The sequence below is a fragment of the Zea mays genome, chromosome 4 (assembly GCF_902167145.1).
Source record: "Zea mays cultivar B73 chromosome 4, Zm-B73-REFERENCE-NAM-5.0, whole genome shotgun sequence".
NCBI lineage: Eukaryota > Viridiplantae > Streptophyta > Magnoliopsida > Poales > Poaceae > Zea > Zea mays.
The window spans coordinates 188,388,170-188,408,657 of record NC_050099.1 but is presented as its reverse complement, the minus strand read 5'-3'; the positions used below and the strand labels follow the sequence as shown (position 1 = coordinate 188,408,657).

The window sequence follows — 20,488 nt, the reverse complement described above, 5'->3', positions numbered from 1 at the left end:
AGAAGAGGTAAAAATTAGAAAGTGGAGTCCTTTAAAAGGGCAAGGCGAGGCGGAGCGCCGAGCGGCCTTATTTTGACTAATCTAGATTGTGTCATATCTTATAAATTCGACCTCATTTGCTTGCATTTACACCCTAAGATGCACTTGTGACCAATCCATTTCTCATTGAATTTGCCTTCTTATACCTTTATTTAGTTTTCATAGTAAGCTGTTTTCATTTTTGTTTTACTAAAATAGACCTTATACAACTGAATTCTTTCATTCATTAACCATAACAGAATTTAAAATGCATACTGCATACAAACAAATTGTGTTGTCAATTGTCATAATGTTAATAGATTATGCAAGTATCAAATGTTTTAATCCTTTGAATGCTATATAAATCTGAAATTGCAGTTTTTCTAATGTTAAATAATCTAGAGATCAATCACATCATTGTAAAGCGACAAATGTTTCTATAGAGTATTTTGTGATAACCTATGCGTGCCACTTATACACAAGACACTTGTACAACACTATTGGTCTAGAATTTTATTTCTCAAATGATGATGCAGATTTTTCTTTGTGATATGGCTTTCCTTTTGGTATTACAAATATGCCTATTTCTTTGAGATGAAAGGTGATATCAACGATGTTATATATTTTTCTTATGGTACTTACTGTTCAATTCATTTCCCTTATTGCATGCAGATCGAAATGAATCAGTTTCTATACAAACAATTTGTTTATGTCACAAATAAACACACTTACAGATCGATTTTGGTATGATGATATCGAACCTAAGGATGTTGTGTGCTCGAACTTCCCATGCCCTTCCTGCTATGAAGATCGTGATGTTACTTCTCTTTGTGCCCATTTGGAGGACGAGCACCCTTTTGAGTCTAAAATTGTGGTGAGTCCATCTCCTAATTATGCAACATTTACAGGATATTATCAATTTGGGTATGATGATATCGAACGATGAGGATGATGTGCGCTCGGACTTCCATGCCCTTACTGCCATGAAGATCATGATGCTACTTCTCTCTGTGCCCATTTGGAGGATGGGCGCCATTTTGCATCTAAAGTTGTGGTGAGTTCATCTCCTAATTGTGCAATATTTACAAGACATTGTAGATTGAAGGCAAACCAAATCCATACCAGTGAAATTATGTTTGAACTAAGTACTATAATTGGTCCCCAGTCCTATGTAGCTATGTTAAAAAATGCAGTCCTATTTAACTACCAGTTCTTTGTGCCGAGTATTTGTATGATATTTTTCCACAAATTGTCGTTAGATATTACATTTTATTGGTCACTGTAGCTAATCCCTTTTGATATTTTCTATACAAGATTTATATTAGCAAGTGTTCAGATCAGAATGATAGTTTTTTTCCAAGTAATACTTCTCATTCTTCGATGATAAAACTAATTAGGACTATCATGGTTTGGCGCCTTGGCTGGATGCAGTGCCCCCATCTTAGATGCCTTGCCTGGATGCTTTGGCGAGATGTGTCATGTGTGCTTGGAAAACCACAGGTGCATTGTCTGGTGCAACATCTGTGTCCAAAATAAGGTACGAGCTTTTAGCAGTGCTAAATGTTTTTATTGAATTTGGAATTTATAGGCCTCATGGTCATTGCCATGAGCTCGACTCTTTCTGGTTGTTTTTTTGGAATTGGACAGAGAATCTTTCTGTATATTTGACTGTTGGGATGGCATTGACAAGTATGCCCATTCATCCCTCTTTCTCACAGTCCATCGTCAGCTTCAACATTGTATTTCATCCATTTTACTCCCTGGTCCAGCCTTAGGGATACCAACAGTCAGATTTATATATCTTTATGACCATTCTTTCAGCAACAAGCAAGTAATCAAGCACCTGGTGAAGAGCGTGTCGCAGTCGCAACGGTACTCGTGAGGGCCGTAGGTCTTGGCGTGTGCCTTGAGGTTGGCATTTTGAGGCATTTGTGCATATAAATTATATCCCTGAATCTCCTTGTTTTTAGTTTGAAATTGTACTGAGATATCATTTCACACTTTAAGGGTCAAACTACTAAGGAAGTATGTTTGGCAGTAATGAATACTGCCTCTTCAGACTAGGGAGTGGTGCATGCAGTTGGGCTCGGGCACACGTACACCCGGCGGAGCGTTTCGTGGCTAGCAGCATCCCCGGCAAGAGCGCAATCACCTCGACATATAGTCCCCCCATAGAAACAAGTGGTAGTATTGATGTGTTCTCTTTCAATCTTATTATTCTATCTTCCTGACCTATATTTGAAGCAACATATAGTTCCCCCACAGAAACAAGTGGTAGTGTCCTCTATTTGATATTGTCACTTTGTTAGTCACAAGTCACATAGGTATACCTAGCAGTGGTTGTTAAAAAATATACTATGCATAATATTTTAGGTTGTTTCCTGTAATTATAGTTAGAATCTTAGATGAACCTACAATTAAAGGTATACCTAGCAGTGGATATAGGATTGTTGTTGACTCGTCTTCTAAGCATGGTGAAGTTGGCGTATCACAGGAGCTTGCATCAACCACATTAGCAATGAACTATCAGGGCAATGATCATGATTTTGTACACACCTTTGGTGTCGCATCGCCTAATAAAGTGTCCACAAACTTGTGAGCCTTTTTCTGGTTCCAGCTGCAGATCACAGTAGGACCTATAGTTCTAGCAAATAAGTCTAAATGGTCACCAGAGCAGGGCAACGCAGAATCAGGCGCCCATTCTATGTTGCTGAAGTAGAAGCACATGTGCTCGCAGTCGAAAAGCATGGAACATGGAACGGGAAGGTATAGTTTCCTATCCCCCTCATTCGACCTAACAGAATTCCTTGGTTCCTATATTCTCACTAAAGCAAAAATATGTCTTTGCATATATTCGCTACAGACAGTTCTACCCCATGTTAATAGAACAAGCTAGGTTTAGTGTATTTATATTTTATCAAAGTCCTTGTTTTTCGTTTATTTATGTCACTTTTACAATCACGCTTGTCTTTATAATTGCTTCTATTTGATTTTATTGTGAGGTGTTTGTGTTAAGTTCGAGAGAACACCAACACACTACTTACTAACAGAAGGGCTCTTTAGTTCTTTCAGCTTTTTTTGAAGCGAACGTTACATGTTTGCATGTTCCAAAGCAAACGTCAGAAATCAAGTTTTACTTGTAGAGGTTTGCTGGTGAGGATTTTCATCCTTGAGGCCATCCTCCATTTGAAATGGTCTCAAATTCCATTGCCTTGGGTAGTGGCATCACTGCATTGAAACTTTGGGACTGGCCATGAGACATATTTTCTTCTTTTAATACTTATGATGATTCCATGCTAAGTTCCGGTGCTTTGGAATACTTGATTGTTTAAGTCTTCTATTGATTTCTACTGTCTATTCTTCTGCCTTTTCTCTTGTTATTAATTGTTGAACTGGCCTGGCTCTACCTTTTTTGTTATTAACTGTTGAACTGACCTGCTCTAGCTTTTTTGTTATTAATTGTTGAACTGACTTGGCTCTACCTTTTTTGATATTAAATGTTGAACTGACCTGGGTTGCTGCCTTTCATTTGCAGATAATGCTAGAGTGATTGTGAATCCCAAGGGTGAGATGAAAGGTATGAATTGTCCACTATAATTCCTCCAGCATTGGGCCTATTCTGTTTGGCATGGCATGACAAACTATCAAATTTGTCTTGTAGGTTCCGCTATCACTGGACCTATCGGCAAGGAGTGTGCTGATCTTTGGCCTAGGATTGCTAGCGCAGCAAACACCATAGTTTGAGAGCTTGCTGGAATATGTTCAGACTTCTATATGATCATCTTATTATTAGTTGCTAAGAGTGCTATTGGGCTTAATGGGCCCTTTATGTTTGTTCACTCAATTTTGTAGTAAACAGAATTTGGTATACCAAGGGGATCTATATAACAATGTATGCCATAAATTTTCTGACTACCATTTCTCATGAAATGCTTATATTGTTTATATTGCTTTGGTGACAACAAAATTTTTGGTAGTTAATTTGTTTCCCATCCTTTATGTTTGTTCACTCAATTTTTATTTGTTTTCCATCCAGCTGAAATGTTTTAATGTCATCATTCTTCCTCATTTGTATGAACATGTACAAGAGTTTTTTTGTGATTAGTTGTGACAATCAGACGAGTTCTTGTTGCATTTCCAGCGAGTTACAAGCATGTGAAATATTACATTTTCATGCATAATATTTTTTGTATGGATCTAACTTGTGAGCCATTTGCAGCTAGCTGGGAATGCTAGCAAGGATTTGAAGGTGAAGCGTATCACCCCTCGCCATTTGCAGCTAGCTATTCGTGGAGACGAGGAGCTGGACACTCACCAAGGGCACCATCGCAGGCGGAGGTGTCATACCGCACATTCACAAGTCCCTGATCAACAAGTCATCCAAGGAGTGAAGACTAGGGGATGGGCATCTTTAGTTTAAACTGGACTTCTGTGTGCTCCTGAGCGAGTCCTTGTTGTACTGTAGGTTTTAGTTGAGCTGTTAGGTTGGAGCTCCTTTGTGTAACGCTTTGTGTAACGCATGCCTGGTACTGCTTTATTAGTTATTTGGTTATTATGTTTGTGTTGAGTTGTTAACTTCAGGGGTGCAAACCTGGATGCTTATTTAGTTATGTGACTACTGCTATTCGGTTTATGTTGTGGTTTGTTTTTATTTTTACATTTTTTGTAGCTACAATTATACTTATAATATGTTGTTGGTAGCCCTGTGGGGTGCTGGGGGCTCAAATTTATCATCTAAAGCAAAGAATTATTGATGTACCTGTAGCTTTTTGGTTCTTATAATTGCTTAGGGTTGTTACCTTTTTTGGTTACATATATACTGCTCTATTTGATTTTTTTTATTGAACTTCAAGAGAGTGCGTTTAGAGTTATTGCGGATAACTATGTCACGGATGATGGTCGGACGAGTGTTGTCCATTGTGCTCCTGCTTTTGGCGAAGACGATCATTGTGTTTGCCTTGCTGTTGGGATATTTGAGGTTGGAATTCTTTTTCTTTAATTCATGTACATCTTCACTAACTGATGTGCGACTAATGCTAAGGTATTAAGAGGTTAAGAGAAATGGGAAGATCAGTAAACCAGTAATCTCCTTTTCATAAACTTGGGGAAATAGCGCTATGTATTTAACTAAAATGACACTATTAAACCATAGGTCATAGGTATAATCCAAGTGTCACTACAGTTTTTATATAAGTTAGTTCACTGGAGAACAGACTTATCCGCCTTCAGTAATGCATTTGTTGTGTTCTTCCCACTACTACTGGTACTGAGCTTTTTGCTCACTAGGCAACGACTGATGAAGGAGTGGGCGTTGGCTGCAGGTGGCAAGCAATCGTTGCCTACATCAACGCCGGATGCTACTACTTCATTGGTATACCCCTCGACATTGCTCTCATAGTACGAGCGACCGTGCTAACTGGTAGATGGGTGATTCAGCCCTAGCCAAATTCTTTTGTGCGTGTATCAGCTGCTGAGGAGAGGTGATTCCAAGAATGAGTGCACTACTGCTATTGGCTTCAAGTGGATGCTTAATCAGGCGATGACTAAAACATGCAGTATAGACAATTTAATTGGATATCATTTTTCTTTTTATGTTCACTCAGTTCCAGTTCATTCACAACTAGGTGCAATGCACGGGCACTGACCTATCTTATATAATACACTACTAGGTGAGTGCCCGTGCATCACAGGCCCGAATTTCTCTTCGATGTCATCCCAGATAGCTCGCGGATGTCATCCTCTATCTCATAACTGCATAACACATATTTGTATATATAAGTTATCGAGATATTATATGTCCCCGTTGTAACGCACGGACCTAGTGTATATATATAAACAAACAAACAAAATAGTGAGTGAATTGGAGCGCGGCCTCACATAGGCCAGCCCGGTCTGCCAAGCCCACGCCCACTAGACGGCAACAGCCGGCCCACAACGAACGACTGCTTTTCTTTCTTTCTTTCTTGATCGAGACGATCGACTGCTTTGTCTCGCCTCCCCAAGCGAGAAGCGACCGACTCCCGCCGCCGTTGCCAGCCATGGACGGCGGTGACGACCTCGCCGCCCTGCACGAGCAGGTCGCCCTCGCATTCTCCGCCGCCATCTCGGCCTCCGACCTCGACCTTGCCTTCCAGCTCCAGGTCGCCGAGGCCATCCAAGCCTCCCTCGGCTTGCCCAATGCCGCCGCCCCGTCATCATCGTCGCAAGCCGCCCCAGAGTCATCCTCCGACGCCACCTACGCCTTCGCCGTCCAGGCCGCCGATCTCGCGCGCGCAGAGGAGGACCGCCGCGACGCCGAGGCCTGCCGAGCCGCCAACGCCCGAGCCGCCGCCAACGCCCGCGTCGTCGCGCACGACGCCCTCTTCGCCCGCGACCTCGCTGCCATCCCCGAGGAACAGTGGGACCACGACGGCGACTACTTCGAGCGCCCCGTCGAGTCCTCGCCCTGCCCGCCGTTCCGCGTCTTCTCCAAGGGCATGGCGAGCAGGGAGGTTGTGGCCCCGCGGGACCGGGACCCCAGCGTCGCCGTGCTCGCCGTCGCTATCTATGGGCCGCAGGGGGAGGAGGTCCTTAGGATACAGAAGCTGGTGGAGCGCTTCGTGGGTGGCCGCATGATGGTGGAGTTGATGGCGCTGATGGAAGGCCTCGACGCAGCTCTGGGGCTGGGCATCCGCAGTGTCACCATGGTTACGGGTTACGGCCCTCTCTACAAGCATGTATGACATGCCAAATGCCAACTCCTGGATAAATCCATGATTAAAAAGAAACTTCAAGATAAATCCTCCATCTATTTTATATTAGTTGATTGACTTCATGACTTGCCTAAGAGATATCGTTAGTAGAGAACGAGTCTAGTTGAATCAATAAAAAAACTATTTTAGTAGATAGATTTGGCGCTGCTGTTTCCATGTGCTTAGGATATTTCCCTGTTTTAGTATTGGTTCAATTCTGAATCTTACTGGGTACTCATCTGAGTGGACAAGCTAGCAGCGCTGTACTGTCTACTGAACAGGATTTGGTAATTTACTTTAGACTATAATTGGACTACTTATCTAAACTTGCGCTGCTTGTCTTGCTTATTACAGCACAGAGGAATAAGGATATAATCTATCCGTCAGACTTTTTCATTGATAGCCAGTTCTCAATGGTTTCTGTTGTTTTGTTGATTCCTTCTTTCATTTACCAGTTCAATTTGAAAACGTTGTACTGCTTTTTCTGCTCTCACTATTCATGAGAAACATATGAAAGTCCTGCTTTGTTAGTTAAAAAAAGCAGAAACCTAAGTGTTAGAATTTGAGATGTTACCACCCTTAACTTTTTTTGTGGTTTCAATGTATTTCTTTACCCATGCCTTGATCAATCATCATGTTTTCAGTCAATGGTTAGTTCACTAAGAAGTCAGTCGTACTCAATACTCACAAACATTTAGTTATATGTATAACACTAAAAATGAAGCATTTGTTGTAACACAACTGAATTGTGTTACATGTTTTAATTCACCTGTTCAGTAAGAATGGTAAACCTAAAGATATGTCTAGTTCAGTGCCAGTTTTTGGTGTTGTGTACATCTTCAGTGTGCTTAGGTCTTAGGCTAGTGCTTCTGTTTCCATGTGCTTAGGATATTTCGTTTGTTTCAATGTCTGTTCAGTTCTGAATCTTTTTTTTTGACTGTCAAGGGCCTGGATTCCATTGCATTAGCCATGGGGACGGCAATTTACATTGGAAGGGTACTACATCTCAAAGCATATAGAAGAAAGATACATGGGGTTAGGGAGAGAGGGGAACATAAGCATATGTTACCGACTTCCCTCTGGTAAGTCCGTAACTTGTGTTTCCTGGTGTCTCTCAAGGGTGAGTGGAGGGGGATGTTGGAATGAAGCAGTGCGTAGGGAAGAGGAGGACGCTGACCGACTAGGTTCCCTGTGCTGGCGTTGTGCCCAGCCAGGATGACCCAAGACGATCCCGCCCTAAGGAGGATCTTTATTTCTTGGATGCCTAATACAAACTACAGCCTGCGCCTTTATAGAGGCAGACGACTTACAACTCAAGAAAACAAGCAGATATTTTAAGGAACTAATCTGCTATTATTTGGCAACCAACTAGCTAAGGAAACTAAGTATCCCTGATTTGTAGCCACAATTGTTACCTGCCCCTTTTCTCCTTATTTGCTGATTGTCTTTCCTTAACTATCCCTGCTGGCATTCGGTTCCTTAGCCGCCCTTCTCCTTGAATACTGGCGCCCCACAGAGGTATCTATAACATTTCCCTCCTCCCCAACAAACAGCTCGTCCGTGAGCTGTATATCTAGATAGCGACGTTTGAACTCATCAAGCTGCTCCCAGGATGCATCAGACGCGGCCTGTCCAACCCACTGTACCAGCAACTCCCACACACCTCTGTTTAAACGTGATTTGACCACCTTGGCTGGAGTAGGAAGTACTTTACCATGTAGAATATCTGGCAAGGGAACCACTTCTGCTGGGGGTGTGCCTTCAAACTTCTTGAGGAGGGCGACATGAAAGACGTCATGGTTCCGGGCCTTGGCCGGAAGCTTCAACCTGTAGGAGACCTCCCCAATGCATTGCTGGATTTGATAAGGACCGTAAAACTTTGGTCCCAGTTTGGAATGAGCTGCAGACATTACACCAACCGCCGAACGTTGTTGTAGCCGCAGCCAAACCCAGTCCCCTACTGCATATTGGACTGCCCTGCGGTTCTTGTCGTGTGCGTGCATCATGGTAACTTGGGCCTGGAGCAGACGGTTCTTGATCTCCTTCAAAAATTCATCCCGAGCCAACAGTTGGTGATCTACTGCAGCGACACAAGCTGTTCCCGGCTGATAGGACAGCAGGGTTGGAGGGTCACGCCCATACACAATTCTGAAAGGAGTGCACTTAGCAGCCGTCTGGTAGGAAGAATTGTAACAAAACTCGGCCCAAGGAAGCCATTGTAACCAAGTCTTTGGCCTGTCACCTGCCAAGCAGCGAAGATACATGACAATGACCCTATTGACCACCTCTGACTGACCATCCGTCTGTGGATGGAATGCTGAGCTCAGGAGAAGCTTGACGCCAGCAAGGCGGAACAGTTCTGTCCAAAAGAGACTAGTAAAGACCGTATCCCGGTCGCTTACTATGGAGCATGGAATGCCATGAAGTCGCACAATCTCCTCAAAGAATGCCTTGGCTACCGATGCAGCTGTGTATGGGTGACCAAGCGGAATAAAATGTGCAAACTTGGAGAATCTGTCTACCACAGTGAGAATTACTGATTTACCGCCAACTTTGGGAAATCCTTCCACAAAGTCCATTGCAATGTCACTCCAAACTTCTGACGGGACTGGTAGAGGCTGGAGCAGCCCTGCTGGATGTAAATGTTCAGTTTTGTTCTTCTGGCAAATGGTGCAGCCCTTGACAAACTCCCTGACCCGACGTGCTGCTTGAGGGTTGAAGAATGATGCTCGCCACCGATGTAATGTTTTCTCACTGCCTTCATGACCACTGTTGTGAGCATCCTAAGGGCACTGGCCAAACTGATGATGCTGCTGGCACAAACACTTTTCCTTGAAATTGGAGCAGACCATCCCTAAGCGCCCACCCTTCCTTGGCGGTTCCTGCTGTGAGTTTGTTGCGTAGTTCCGACACTTGAGGGTCACTGTCGGCTTCTGCTCTCAGAGTCTCAAACAAGTGAAACTGCGGAGTGGATATGACGTTGAGAGCTGCATCTTCCTCATTACGCCGAGATAACGCATCTGCTGCACCATTCAATTTGCTCGGTCTGTACTCAACAGTGATGTCATAGCCAAACAACTTACTAACCCATGTATGTTGGGGAATGGTGGATAGACGCTGATCAAGAAGGAACTTGAGGCTATAGTGATCAGTCCTTACTGTGAATGGACGCCCCCACAGATAGGGCCTCCAGTGGCGGACTGCTTTAACACGGCCAATAAGCTCTCTTTCATATGCCGGTAATTTCTGATGATGGGTTGCCACTGCCCGACTGAAGTAAGCAATATCTCCCTCTCCTTGGTGTAGCACGACGCCAAAACCCACACCGGAGGCATCACAATCGACGACGAACCTCTTGGTGAAATCTGGCATTTGCAGCAGCGGGGCCGTCATGAGAGCTTGTTTCAGTTGAACAAAAGCATCTTCGGCCTCCTCGGACCAGCGGACAGCCTCCCACTTGAGTAGCGCCATGAGGGGTGCTGCGACCGCTCCATAACCCGCAATAAACTTGCGGTAATATCCAGTGAGGCCGAGAAAGCCCCGTAGCGCCCTGAAGGAGCGCGGTCGTGGCCAGGCTTCCACGGCAGCGATCTTGTCTGGATCCATGGCGACGCCCTGAACTGAAATGATATGCCCTAGGTATGCGACGGACGTCGTGCCGAAGGAGCACTTGGACTGTTTGAGTGCCAGCTTGTGTGTCTGGAGGACCTCAAACACCTGTTTCACATGCTGCAGATGGGCTGCCCAAGAGTCGCTAAAGACCAAAATATCATCGAAGAAAACCAGTACGAATTGACGGATAAATGGCTTCAAAATATCATTCATCAGCGACCGAAATGTGGATGGCGCATTGGTGAGGCCGAATGGCATTACCATGTGTGTGCGAAAGGCAGTCTTCTCCACGTCAGCAGGGTGCATGCGCACTTGATGGTAGCCACTCCGGAGGTCGAGCTTGGTGAAGAAGCGAGCTCCGCAGAGTTCATCAAGAAGTTCGTCGACCACCGGAATTAGAAACTTGTCCTTCACCGTCTTGTGGTTGAGCTCGCGGTAGTCGACACAGAAGCGCCACGAGTTATCCGCCTTCTTTACCAGGAGTACCGGATAATCCCTTGTTGCAACATGTCCTCGCATTGCCGCTCGATCTCATCCTTCAGCAGCTGTGGGTAGCGATAAGGACGGACCGCCACTGGGGCCGTCCCTGGCAGGAGTCGGATGCGATGGTCGTGGCGTCGAGGTGGAGGAAGACCTCTTGGCGTGGCGAAGATGTTGGCGTAAGAGTCCAGTAGGGCTGTCAGCAGCTCCTGTGGCTCGGTCAGTGCTGCACACTGGGGTGTTGGCGCCCCCACCCAGTCCAGCAAACTGTACGACCGTGTCGCCAAAACTCCATTGACAGGGTGCTGAAGTTCCATAAGATTGGACCTAGGGAACCGAGCCACTGAACGCCGAGCACGACGTCAAAGCCGACCAGCGGAAGGCCGAAGCAGGTGACATCGAAGGCCTCGTCGTCGATTGTGAGGCGCAGTTTGGGGTAGACGCCGCTGCTAGTGACACGATCCCCGTTAGCCACCTTGACGGAGAGGCCTGGACAGGGGTCGACTTGGATGCCGAGTCGGGAAGCCACCGCCTCCTGGATGAAGGTGTGTGTCGAGCCAGTGTCGACCAACGCCACCAAGGTCAAGCCCTGGACAGCGACATGGAGCTTCATGGTGTTGTTGACGTCGATGACGGTGAGGGCATGCAAGGAAATGCCCAGATCTGCTAAGGCAGTCTCCTCGTCCTCGTTGTCCTCCATTTCTAACAGGAACACCCCCTTCGACGAGCACTTGTGGTCGCCTTCGGCGGAGTATTTCTCGGGGCAGTGGTAGCATTCCCCACTCGCACGCTTGGCTGCTAGCTCCGCCGGCGTGAGGCGCTTGAAGCGTGGGCGAGGTGGTGTCGTCGTCTTGGCCCCCAATCCTGGAATACGACTGGCAGTCGCAGTCTTCTGGACGGAGACAGCTTCTGCTCTGCGCTCATATGCCTTGGCCAGACTCATGGCAATCTGCAGGTTGGTCGGTGCGAGGAGCTCCACGTCGGTACGGAGGGGCTCACCCAGGCCTGCTGTGAACATGTTGACCTGCTGCGACGGTGACAAATCATCACAACGACAAAGTAATAAGGAGAATTGACGTTGATACTTTTCCACCGTCTTAGTTCGGTAGAGTGCCTTCAATTCCACCAAGCCATTGGTTCGGAGAGGTGGTCCGAACCGCATGTGGACGAAGTCGACGAATCGGGCCCAGGAGAGGATGCCATGATCCCTCTCCAAGGCGTAGTACCATTCTGCTGGGACGCCCTCCAGATGAAGCGATGCGATCCACACCTTCTCCTCTGCAAGGGTATGCATACCACGAAAGTATGTGTTGCATTTGTTGATCCATGTCAACGGGTCGGATTCCCCGTTGAAGGAGGGGAAGTTGGGTCGTGGTGGCCGGATGGCGCCCTCCTCATCACGGGCGCGACCACCTCCGCGGCCATAGCCCTCTGGCCCGACGTAACGGTCATGACAACCGTAGAAGTCGCCGCCGTCCCCACGGCCACGACGTGCGCCACCGCGGCCGCCGTTGGTGCTGTTGCGACCGCCGTGGTTTGGCGGAACATCATTGTCGTCGGTCTCCGTGATATCCTCCAGCTGGACACCGCCGGTTGGCTCCGTCTCCACTTGCGCCAGCCGTTGATCATGGCAATCAAGGCGACCATTCATGGTGGTCAGTTGGCCCAGCACCCAATTCATCGCGTCCATGAGGAAGTCCAACTTCTGATCGCTGCTCTTGCCGTCAGGATCGGTCACGCCGCCGGACATGGTTGTCGATGCGACGTCTGAATCTGATACCAATTTGTTACCGACTTCCCTCTGGTAAGTCTGTAACTTGTGTTTCCTGGTGTCTCTCAAGGGTGAGTGGAGGGGGATGTTGGAATGACGCAGTGCGTAGGGAAGAGGAGGACGCTGACCGTCTAGGTTCCCTGTGCTGGCGTTGTGCCCAGCCAGGATGACCCAAGACGATCCCGCCCTAAGGAGGATCTTTATTTCTTGGATGCCTAATACAAACTACAGCCTGCACCTTTATAGAGGCAGACGACTTACAGCTCAAGAAAACAAGCAGATATTTTAAGGAACTAATCTGCTATTATTTGGCAACCAACTAGCTAAGGAAACTAAGTATCCCTGATTTGTAGTCACAATTGTTACCTGCCCTTTTCTCCTTATTTGTTGATTGTCTTTCCTTAACTATCCCTGCTGGCATTCGGTTCCTTAGCCGTCCTTCTCCTTGAATACTGGCGCCCCACAAAGGTATCTATAACAGCATAGAAGGGGGGGGTTGCTACGTGGGGCTTAGAATATTACACCAAGGAGTAGGTAGATGGCGTCTGCTTGGGTGGAGGCGGTGTGCCCAAAGACAGGCGTCTGCTCTGCAGGCGAACAGAGAGTGGATTGTAGTGAAGTCATCTCCTCCCTGAAGACCCTGACATTCCTTCTCTTCCAGAGATGCCAGTAGCAGTGAAGGGTGAGAGTGGTGAAGTTTTGGCCATGCAGGTTCGGGGGTGGGGGAGGAAATGGAGTCTCTTGCAGTTGGTGTCCTCCGGGATCTCCAGAAGGTCGTTGCAAAACCACAGTTGAAGAGAATGTGCATTGTTGTTTCTGGTGTTGCGTGGCAGATTTCGCATATATTGTCCTCCATAATGCCTTTCTTTTTGATGTTCACCCGGGTCTGTAACCTGTCCTTTGACGCAAGCCAAGCCAAAAACCGGACTCTCGGGGGAGCTTTGTTCTTCCAGACGAAGGTGGACATTGGGGAGAAGTCTTTGATTTTTGAGTAACTTGTACAGGAGGCCAGTGCAGAGGTTCCCATATTTTTTGGTGACTGCTCAGTGTCTGACATCTGGGGCAGCGGTGAGGGTGACCAAGTTAAGCTTTTCGTTCAGTGCAGCAAGTTCCTGCCTGGCCTGTTCCGAGAGGCGGGTGACCAGGGTGGACTGAAGACCTTGAGTCAGCACGTCATGGATGCCAAGCTCAGGGTTCTTCACATGCGACAGGAGGGCGGGGAAGGTTGAAGCAAGGTCGTTGTCGGAGCACCAAGCATCATGCCAGAAAGCGGTGCCATGACCATTTCTGACTTCACAAGTAGTGATTGCCCGATAGATAGGGAGGCCGGAGCGGAGGGCGTGCCAGTGGGCACCGGGGAGGTTACCAGTGAGGGTAGCCAAGCAGATGTGTTGTCTTTCCCAGGCCCCCCAAGACGAGCATGTCGAGTTGTGAAGGCGGTGGAGGAGCCTCAGGTGGAGGCACGTGTTGCAAGTTTCCAGATCCTTCACACCGAGGCCGCCATCAGCTCGTCCTTTGGTTACAGAGTCCCAGGCAACAAGGCAGTGGGCGCCAGTGGTTGTTTTTTGGCCAGCCCAGAGGAAACTTCGACGGCGCTGGTCGATGCCGCAGATTGTCCCTTTAGGCATTTTCATTGCACCCATGACGTAATTCAGATGGCTGTCAAGAACCGAATTGATGAGCACAAGGTGCCCCATGGGGTTGAGGAGGCTCATCTGCCAACCAGCCAAGTATTTGTCAGTTCTGAATCTTACTGGATGCTTCATGTCAGTTGAGGAGCTAGCAGCACTGTAGCGTACTGGACGCGATTTGGTACATTAGGCCTTGGCCTATACTAGAAATGACTGTTCTGTGGTGCCATGAACCCAACTTATCTGAACATGCATTGCTTGTCTTGCTTATTTCATTGCAGGGGGAAAAAAGAATATATGGATAAGATGGGTCAGACTTTTTCATTGATAGTTGATTCTCAAGACCAGTTTGAACTGAAAACATTGTATTATTTTTCTCTACTCTCCCTGTTCATCAGAAACATAAATAAGTGTTAGAATTTGAGATGTCAAACATCATTAGCTTTGTGGGTTTCACCGTAGTTTTTTAGCCATGTCTTGACCAAAACATCATGTCCAGTCAATGGGTAGTTCACTAAGATGTCAGTTTACAGTTATCCAGTACTCACAAACACTAAGGTGCAGGTAAACCCTAGAATGGACCATTTGTTGTAATGCAACTGCATGATGTTTTGAGTCATTTGTTCAGCAAGAAGTGTAAATCTGATATGCATCTAGTCCAGTGCATCGATAAATTTTTTTTTCACCTCTTGTTTCAGCAGATCAGCTGTGGTCTGTGGGAGAATTATTGGTGTACATCTAAAAATTCAATAGTCAACTTCTTAAGAATGTTATCTGGTTTTATGATGATACCTACCTGACCTGCACCCCCTATGTGTTCGAGAAAACCTAATGAATCACTCTTGTGACCAGAATTTCCTAACATAGACTCTGTGCATTTGCAGATGCTTGGCATTTGGCGCCCGTCAGGGAAGAAGGTGGCAGATATGATGAATCAGGTTCTGTCAGTGAAAAGGAAGTTTGATCAATGTGAGGTGTCACTCGTTGGGGCAAGCCAAGTCAGCCATGTGGTAAAATTAGCAAGAGATTCATTAGCCGCTGAGATCACCAAGGCTCGTTCTGCCAATGCTAGAGAGGAGAAAAGAGAAAGCTGCGCCATCTGCTTGGAAGACACTGACGCTACCAAAATCCATGCGGTTGAAGTGTGCGCGCATCGCTTTTGCTTCTCGTGCATGAAGGAGCACGTGAAAGTTAAGCTGCTGAATGGAACTCTCCCAGGTTGCCCACAAGAGGGATGCGCCACGAAGCTCAGTGTGGAGGGTTCGAGGGTATTTCTTTCGCCGCGGCTGGTAGAGATCATGGTGCAGCGCATGAGGGAAGGACAGATCCCTCCGAGCCAAAAGGTCTACTGTCCGTATCCCAGGTGCTCGGCCTTGATGTCCTTGGGGGAAGTGATTCATCCGATGCAGGAGTCCTCATCAAGGCACACGGCTGCTGATGCTGCCACGTTGAGGAAGTGCGTGAAATGCAGAGGCTCCTTCTGCCTGAGCTGTAAAGTCCCATGGCATGATGGCATGGGTTGCTTTGAGTACAAGATGTGGTACCCCCTCGCTCACCCAGGAGATGCCAAGCTGCAGAACCTGGCAAGGCAGAGGCTGTGGCGCCAATGCGTGAAATGCAAGCACATGATCGAGCTTGCGGAGGGCTGCTACCACATGATCTGCGTGTAAGGCCAGGCATTCTCCTTTATGATAACTACTATGTGTGCCAGTGCTAAAAAGCCCTCTGTTGCATTGCAGGTGCGGCTATGAGTTCTGCTACACCTGTGGGAAAGAATGGAAGAATAAGAAAGCAAGCTGCTCCTGCCCGCTGTGGGATGAACGCAACATCATCAGAGATGAAGACGACGATGACGACGAAGATGATCTTTACTAGAGAAGGCTGTTTTTGCTGCTTTTTTTAATGATGATATTCAGCGGCTGCATGGATACATTGAAATGACCACCTGATGTTGAAATTGAAACTGCTCATCCTGTACATGTTGGGTACTGCTTATGAGCGTGTAGCTGACACTGTCGAAGGGGGGATGACACCGCCTCCTTCTTCTTCATCTGGTGGCTCCTGCATCGTGGCCAGCTCTTCCTGCAGAGTCGGATGGCGATGCATCGGCGTGTCCAGCACCACCACCACCTCGTAGGCGTCTGCCGTACGGACCTCCTGCGCTAGCGAGCACGGGTAGCAGCAGAGCCACAGTAGGCAGTCGGTGAGGTCCGGCTTGCCGCAGCAGGCGCGGTTCTCGGGGAGGCCGAACCGCCTGCGCATCTGGATCCTCCAGAATCCGCCGTAGAGCAGGCCGAACACGCAGAGGAAGATGCCGGCCAGCCCCAGCGCGTCCCTGACCGCCTCGTCGTCCACGTTGATGGCCGCCAGGTCCAAGATGAAGAAGGGCGCCAGGCACAGGAGCACGAAGGTGGCGACGTGGACGTACATGTTGCCCAAGCCGAGCCTGCTCGCGTTCCACCCGAACACGCAGCAGCTGCAGAACAGCGACAGGTACGCCAGCGACATGTCGTCCCACAGGTCCTCCCACAGCCCGCCGACCCACTGCGGTTCTTCTCCTTGTCCTTGCCGTGGCACCAACGAGTAGCGCCTCTCGGTGTCGGGCGTTTTGCGCTGGAGCTGCGACTCTTCCTCACTTATTATCATCCCCTCCGCCGGCGCCGGCGCCTCGTAGTCTCTCCCGAGAGGACTGAGGTTGTTGTACATCCCAGCGACGGCCGGCGCGCAGATGGCGACCGCTACGGTGAGGGCGACACCGACCACCGGACGCCGGGGCCTCCGGTAGCCAAGGTTGAGGCCACAGAGCGCGTACTGAGCAAAGCAGTTGAGGTGGAGCAGCAGGATGACAGCCGTCATGTGCTTCCTCTCGTTGGGCTTGCAGGCCCCGTCCTTGCAGTACGCTTGGCGGAGCTGGTGCATGTCGCCGGCCTTCCAGCGGCACACGAGGGCCAGGTGGTAGAACCTCCTCGGGTGCTGGTACAGGCACATGAGGGTGAAGAGCGCGTTCAGGATCTGGTTGTTCACCTCGAACCACGTGTCCCTCCGCGGCTTGCTTGGCAGCACGCGGTTGAGCATCCCCGTCATCACCATGAAGAGGATGGCGCCCGAGACGCCGACGGCCAGGATCCAGACGGACAGGGCCATGTTCATGGGGTTCCGGATCCACGCCCTGGACTTGACCCACAGCGACCTGCTCCACCACTGGATACCTCCTCCAATCATCTGTCGGGTGGAGGAAGATGATGAGACTGAGTTCTGCTCCTGCACGGATTTCTCCGGCAGCAGCCCCCCTGTGGGAGGAGTCGTACGTTGTTGGCCCAAAACGACCATCTTGGAGGAGGATTTCTGCCAAGATGGTGATGGCAATTGGCAATGTCAGGTTGCTTGCTTTGCTTGGAGTCTTGGACGCCTCACCTCCACCTGGGTGGTCTGGGTCGACAAGTTCAAGGTCAATCTTGTTGGGCTGCGCGCCTCGGACTCTTCCACGGCGACCTCGGCTTGGCCTTTTCATTCCAGTCAAACAAAACAAAAACAACCAGCGGCTTTTTAAATAATGATCTGGGAGTTTGCCTTGCTTTCTACAAATTAGTTTTCCTTTTTTTAAAAGAAAGGAAGAAAAGTAGTATCAGTATGTCTAGGGGGGGTGGTTCCACCACTATAGTATTAGGAAGATATATCATCATGAAGCTCTTCCATTGATTTAGGATGGTTGATGTTCAGGAATCCTCCTCCGTTTCCTCATCATCCGACATGTCACTAAAAAATCTTACTCTTCTTATTTTTCTTCTTTTCCAGTGGAGTCGATAAAAAGTGCGTCGACACTAATTTGTATTACATACTATCAATGGCTAGCATGCCCGCGCTTGGGAACAACCTACCTTGATCGCAATGAGAACGTATCGGCGGAACGACGAAACCGACGATTAAGCTGTTATTAATCTTGTTCTTCTCCGGGTAGTGACCTGATGGTGCTCTCTGCGGAGGCGTAGACGGTCCGCGGCATAGCGCTGGACGGTCCGCGACCTGGGCGCAGCAGCGTCTGCTCTTCTGCGTACGTTCGGACGAAGGTGAAGATTTGAGGTAGAGGGAGGCTAAACTAGATATACTCCTAATATATAAGCTAAAAACGATAAGTAGAGTTGATTGGATCGATTGTGGAGGTTCAATCGGTCGTACCCTTCATCTATATAAAGGGAGAGGTTTGGACCTGTTATAAGTCGGTTCTCGAGTTAATCCCATAGATTTAGCTAACAAATCCTGTAAGAAATCTAGAACCCTAACTGATTCTGCGTACGCGTGGACGGTCTGCGCCGCTACGACAGAAAGTCCGAACCAGTCCGCGCCACTACGACAGACAGTCCGGACCCCGGACCGTTCGACCTCAGGGCCGGACCATCCGCAAGGACATCTCTGGTGCTCAACATATACCCCTGACTTTTGGTGGAGGTTGACGAACCAAAAGCATATGCGCTGCTAGCACCCTTTGGGAAACAAAAGATTTCATAAGTAATTTTGTTTTCGAAGTAAGAACTAAGTTGTAGCACTGCAAAACTGTATCATGATGGAATAAGAAACATCTCTAAAGCTTAATGTTTAGGAAATGGTAAATATAAAATTTTGGTTATATACTTAAATTGAAGTCTTAAGTAAAAATGGTGGTAAGATGTCCTATATGAAATACTCCTATTTGGTAAATCTCATACTTATTAAATTTCATGCATACAAACACCTATCGGAATAGAGTAAACCAAGGTAAATAAATATAATCATATGTACATATATCTCACTCAAAGTAAGTAGGAAACAAATATTCATTTTTGAATTAATTACCACTCATCATATTTTTCCTAAAATAAGCCATAAGTAAGTTTATCTTTATTATATAATTTGGAGCATATACTTAAAGAGAAGTAATAATAAGTAAATAAATAAGCAAATATATATATATATTTTTGCATTGGTATGCTAGAATTTTTATTTTGTCTCTTCGAATTTGAAAATTGAATTTGATTTGGAATTACGATTTGAATTAGGGAGAAAACAAAACTGAAAATAGAAAAAAGAGAAAGACTAAACCTGCTGCCGACTGCCGAGCCGGATTCACTTCCCTCGACCCAATTACCTCTCGCGCGTGGCCCAACTGGGGATCCCCGGCGCCAACATGTGGCCCCCACACGTCAGCCTCTTTATTTCCTACGTGTGCGCCAGCTTGCCCTCACTGGCCCTGTCGGGTGGGCCCGCTCACCGGTCTCAACTGCGTGGGCACACTCTTGCGGGTGGACCCTAGGTGTCAGCTTCTCCGCGTCATCATAACAAAATCGATGAAACGAACAGCGACCGCCATTGCCGGGGATCTCGCGGGTGGTTCTCTCTCGGACTTTAGGGTATAAGTTCCTCTGTGCCTCGCACCGCCCCGTCGGGTCTTAGGCAAGTAAGGGGGGAGCTGGGGCGAGGTTGTGCACCTTTGACACACTAGTGGGGTTTGCCACTAGCGTGTCAAAGGTGTCTGGGGCCCTACTCTAGGGAATTAGACACCGGGGTGCACCTAATTGCTCGTCGGAGCACCACCGGCCCGCTTCTTGTCGCGGATACCTCTCTAGGTCATCTTCCTGGGTATGTCGCCTTTAAACTCATTCCCGAACACCTCTGCTTCACGTAGGGATGGTCTATTTTGGTTTTGGGGTGTGTGGGCGCCATACCAGTGTTCATCGGCGAGGGCATCCGTCGTGTGGTCTATTTCTGTCGCCTCACTGGCTCCGCGGGGAAGATGAGATTGTGGCTGTCGGATCGATGATGGACGACCTAGATTAGAACAAAGGATACCCCTTCATGAATAGATTTTGAACCGTGGATCTCAAATCCATCAGCTCGGAATAGATCACGGGTTTTAAAACTAGGAGCGTCGATTTGGGATCTAATGGTGGAGAGCGTGCATCAGTTTTATGGTGATCTAATTTAATATGGGTCGTTCAGCCAAGATCGGGTGGCTCAGAGTGGCCGATACCCCTTCGGTCTGGAAAAATCACTAAAGAGTCCCTGTATGTTTTATGAATCAACCCGCAGCCCACCTTAAAGCAAAGATCATCTCCGATTGGTCCTGTTAATTATAAAGAAGCCCCTGCACTCTTAAGTATTATTGCCCGCAGTCCTAGGGATATTTAAATTACGCAAATTGATATGGAAAAATGATTTTTAGTATAAAATTAATCCTAGAAAATTTGATAAATCATATCATGATCATTTTA

General features: G+C 47.6%; 2 protein-coding genes and 1 long non-coding RNA gene across 3 annotated transcripts; 2 read left to right on the top strand and 1 right to left on the bottom strand.

Annotated features, from left to right (window-relative positions):
- The first annotated feature begins 3,538 nt into the window (after positions 1-3,538).
- On the top strand, positions 3,539-3,963 carry LOC103654265 (uncharacterized). The gene is made up of 2 exons (XR_565990.2): positions 3,539-3,595; positions 3,680-3,963. It is a non-coding gene; the product is annotated as an uncharacterized lncRNA (long non-coding RNA).
- Positions 3,964-5,962: 1,999 nt separating this feature from the next.
- On the top strand, positions 5,963-16,218 carry LOC100191809 (putative RING zinc finger domain superfamily protein). Its single transcript, NM_001137234.1, has 3 exons — positions 5,963-6,734; positions 15,128-15,909; positions 15,983-16,218. The coding sequence occupies exons 1-3, from the start codon at positions 6,057-6,059 to the stop codon at positions 16,116-16,118; spliced, it is 1,596 nt and encodes a 531-aa protein (NP_001130706.1). The 5' UTR covers positions 5,963-6,056; the 3' UTR covers positions 16,119-16,218.
- Positions 16,095-17,620, bottom strand: LOC100276792 (uncharacterized). Its single transcript, NM_001150503.2, has one exon. The coding sequence runs from the start codon at positions 17,571-17,573 to the stop codon at positions 16,236-16,238; it is 1,338 nt and encodes a 445-aa protein (NP_001143975.2). The 5' UTR covers positions 17,574-17,620; the 3' UTR covers positions 16,095-16,235.
- Positions 17,621-20,488: the final 2,868 nt, after the last annotated feature.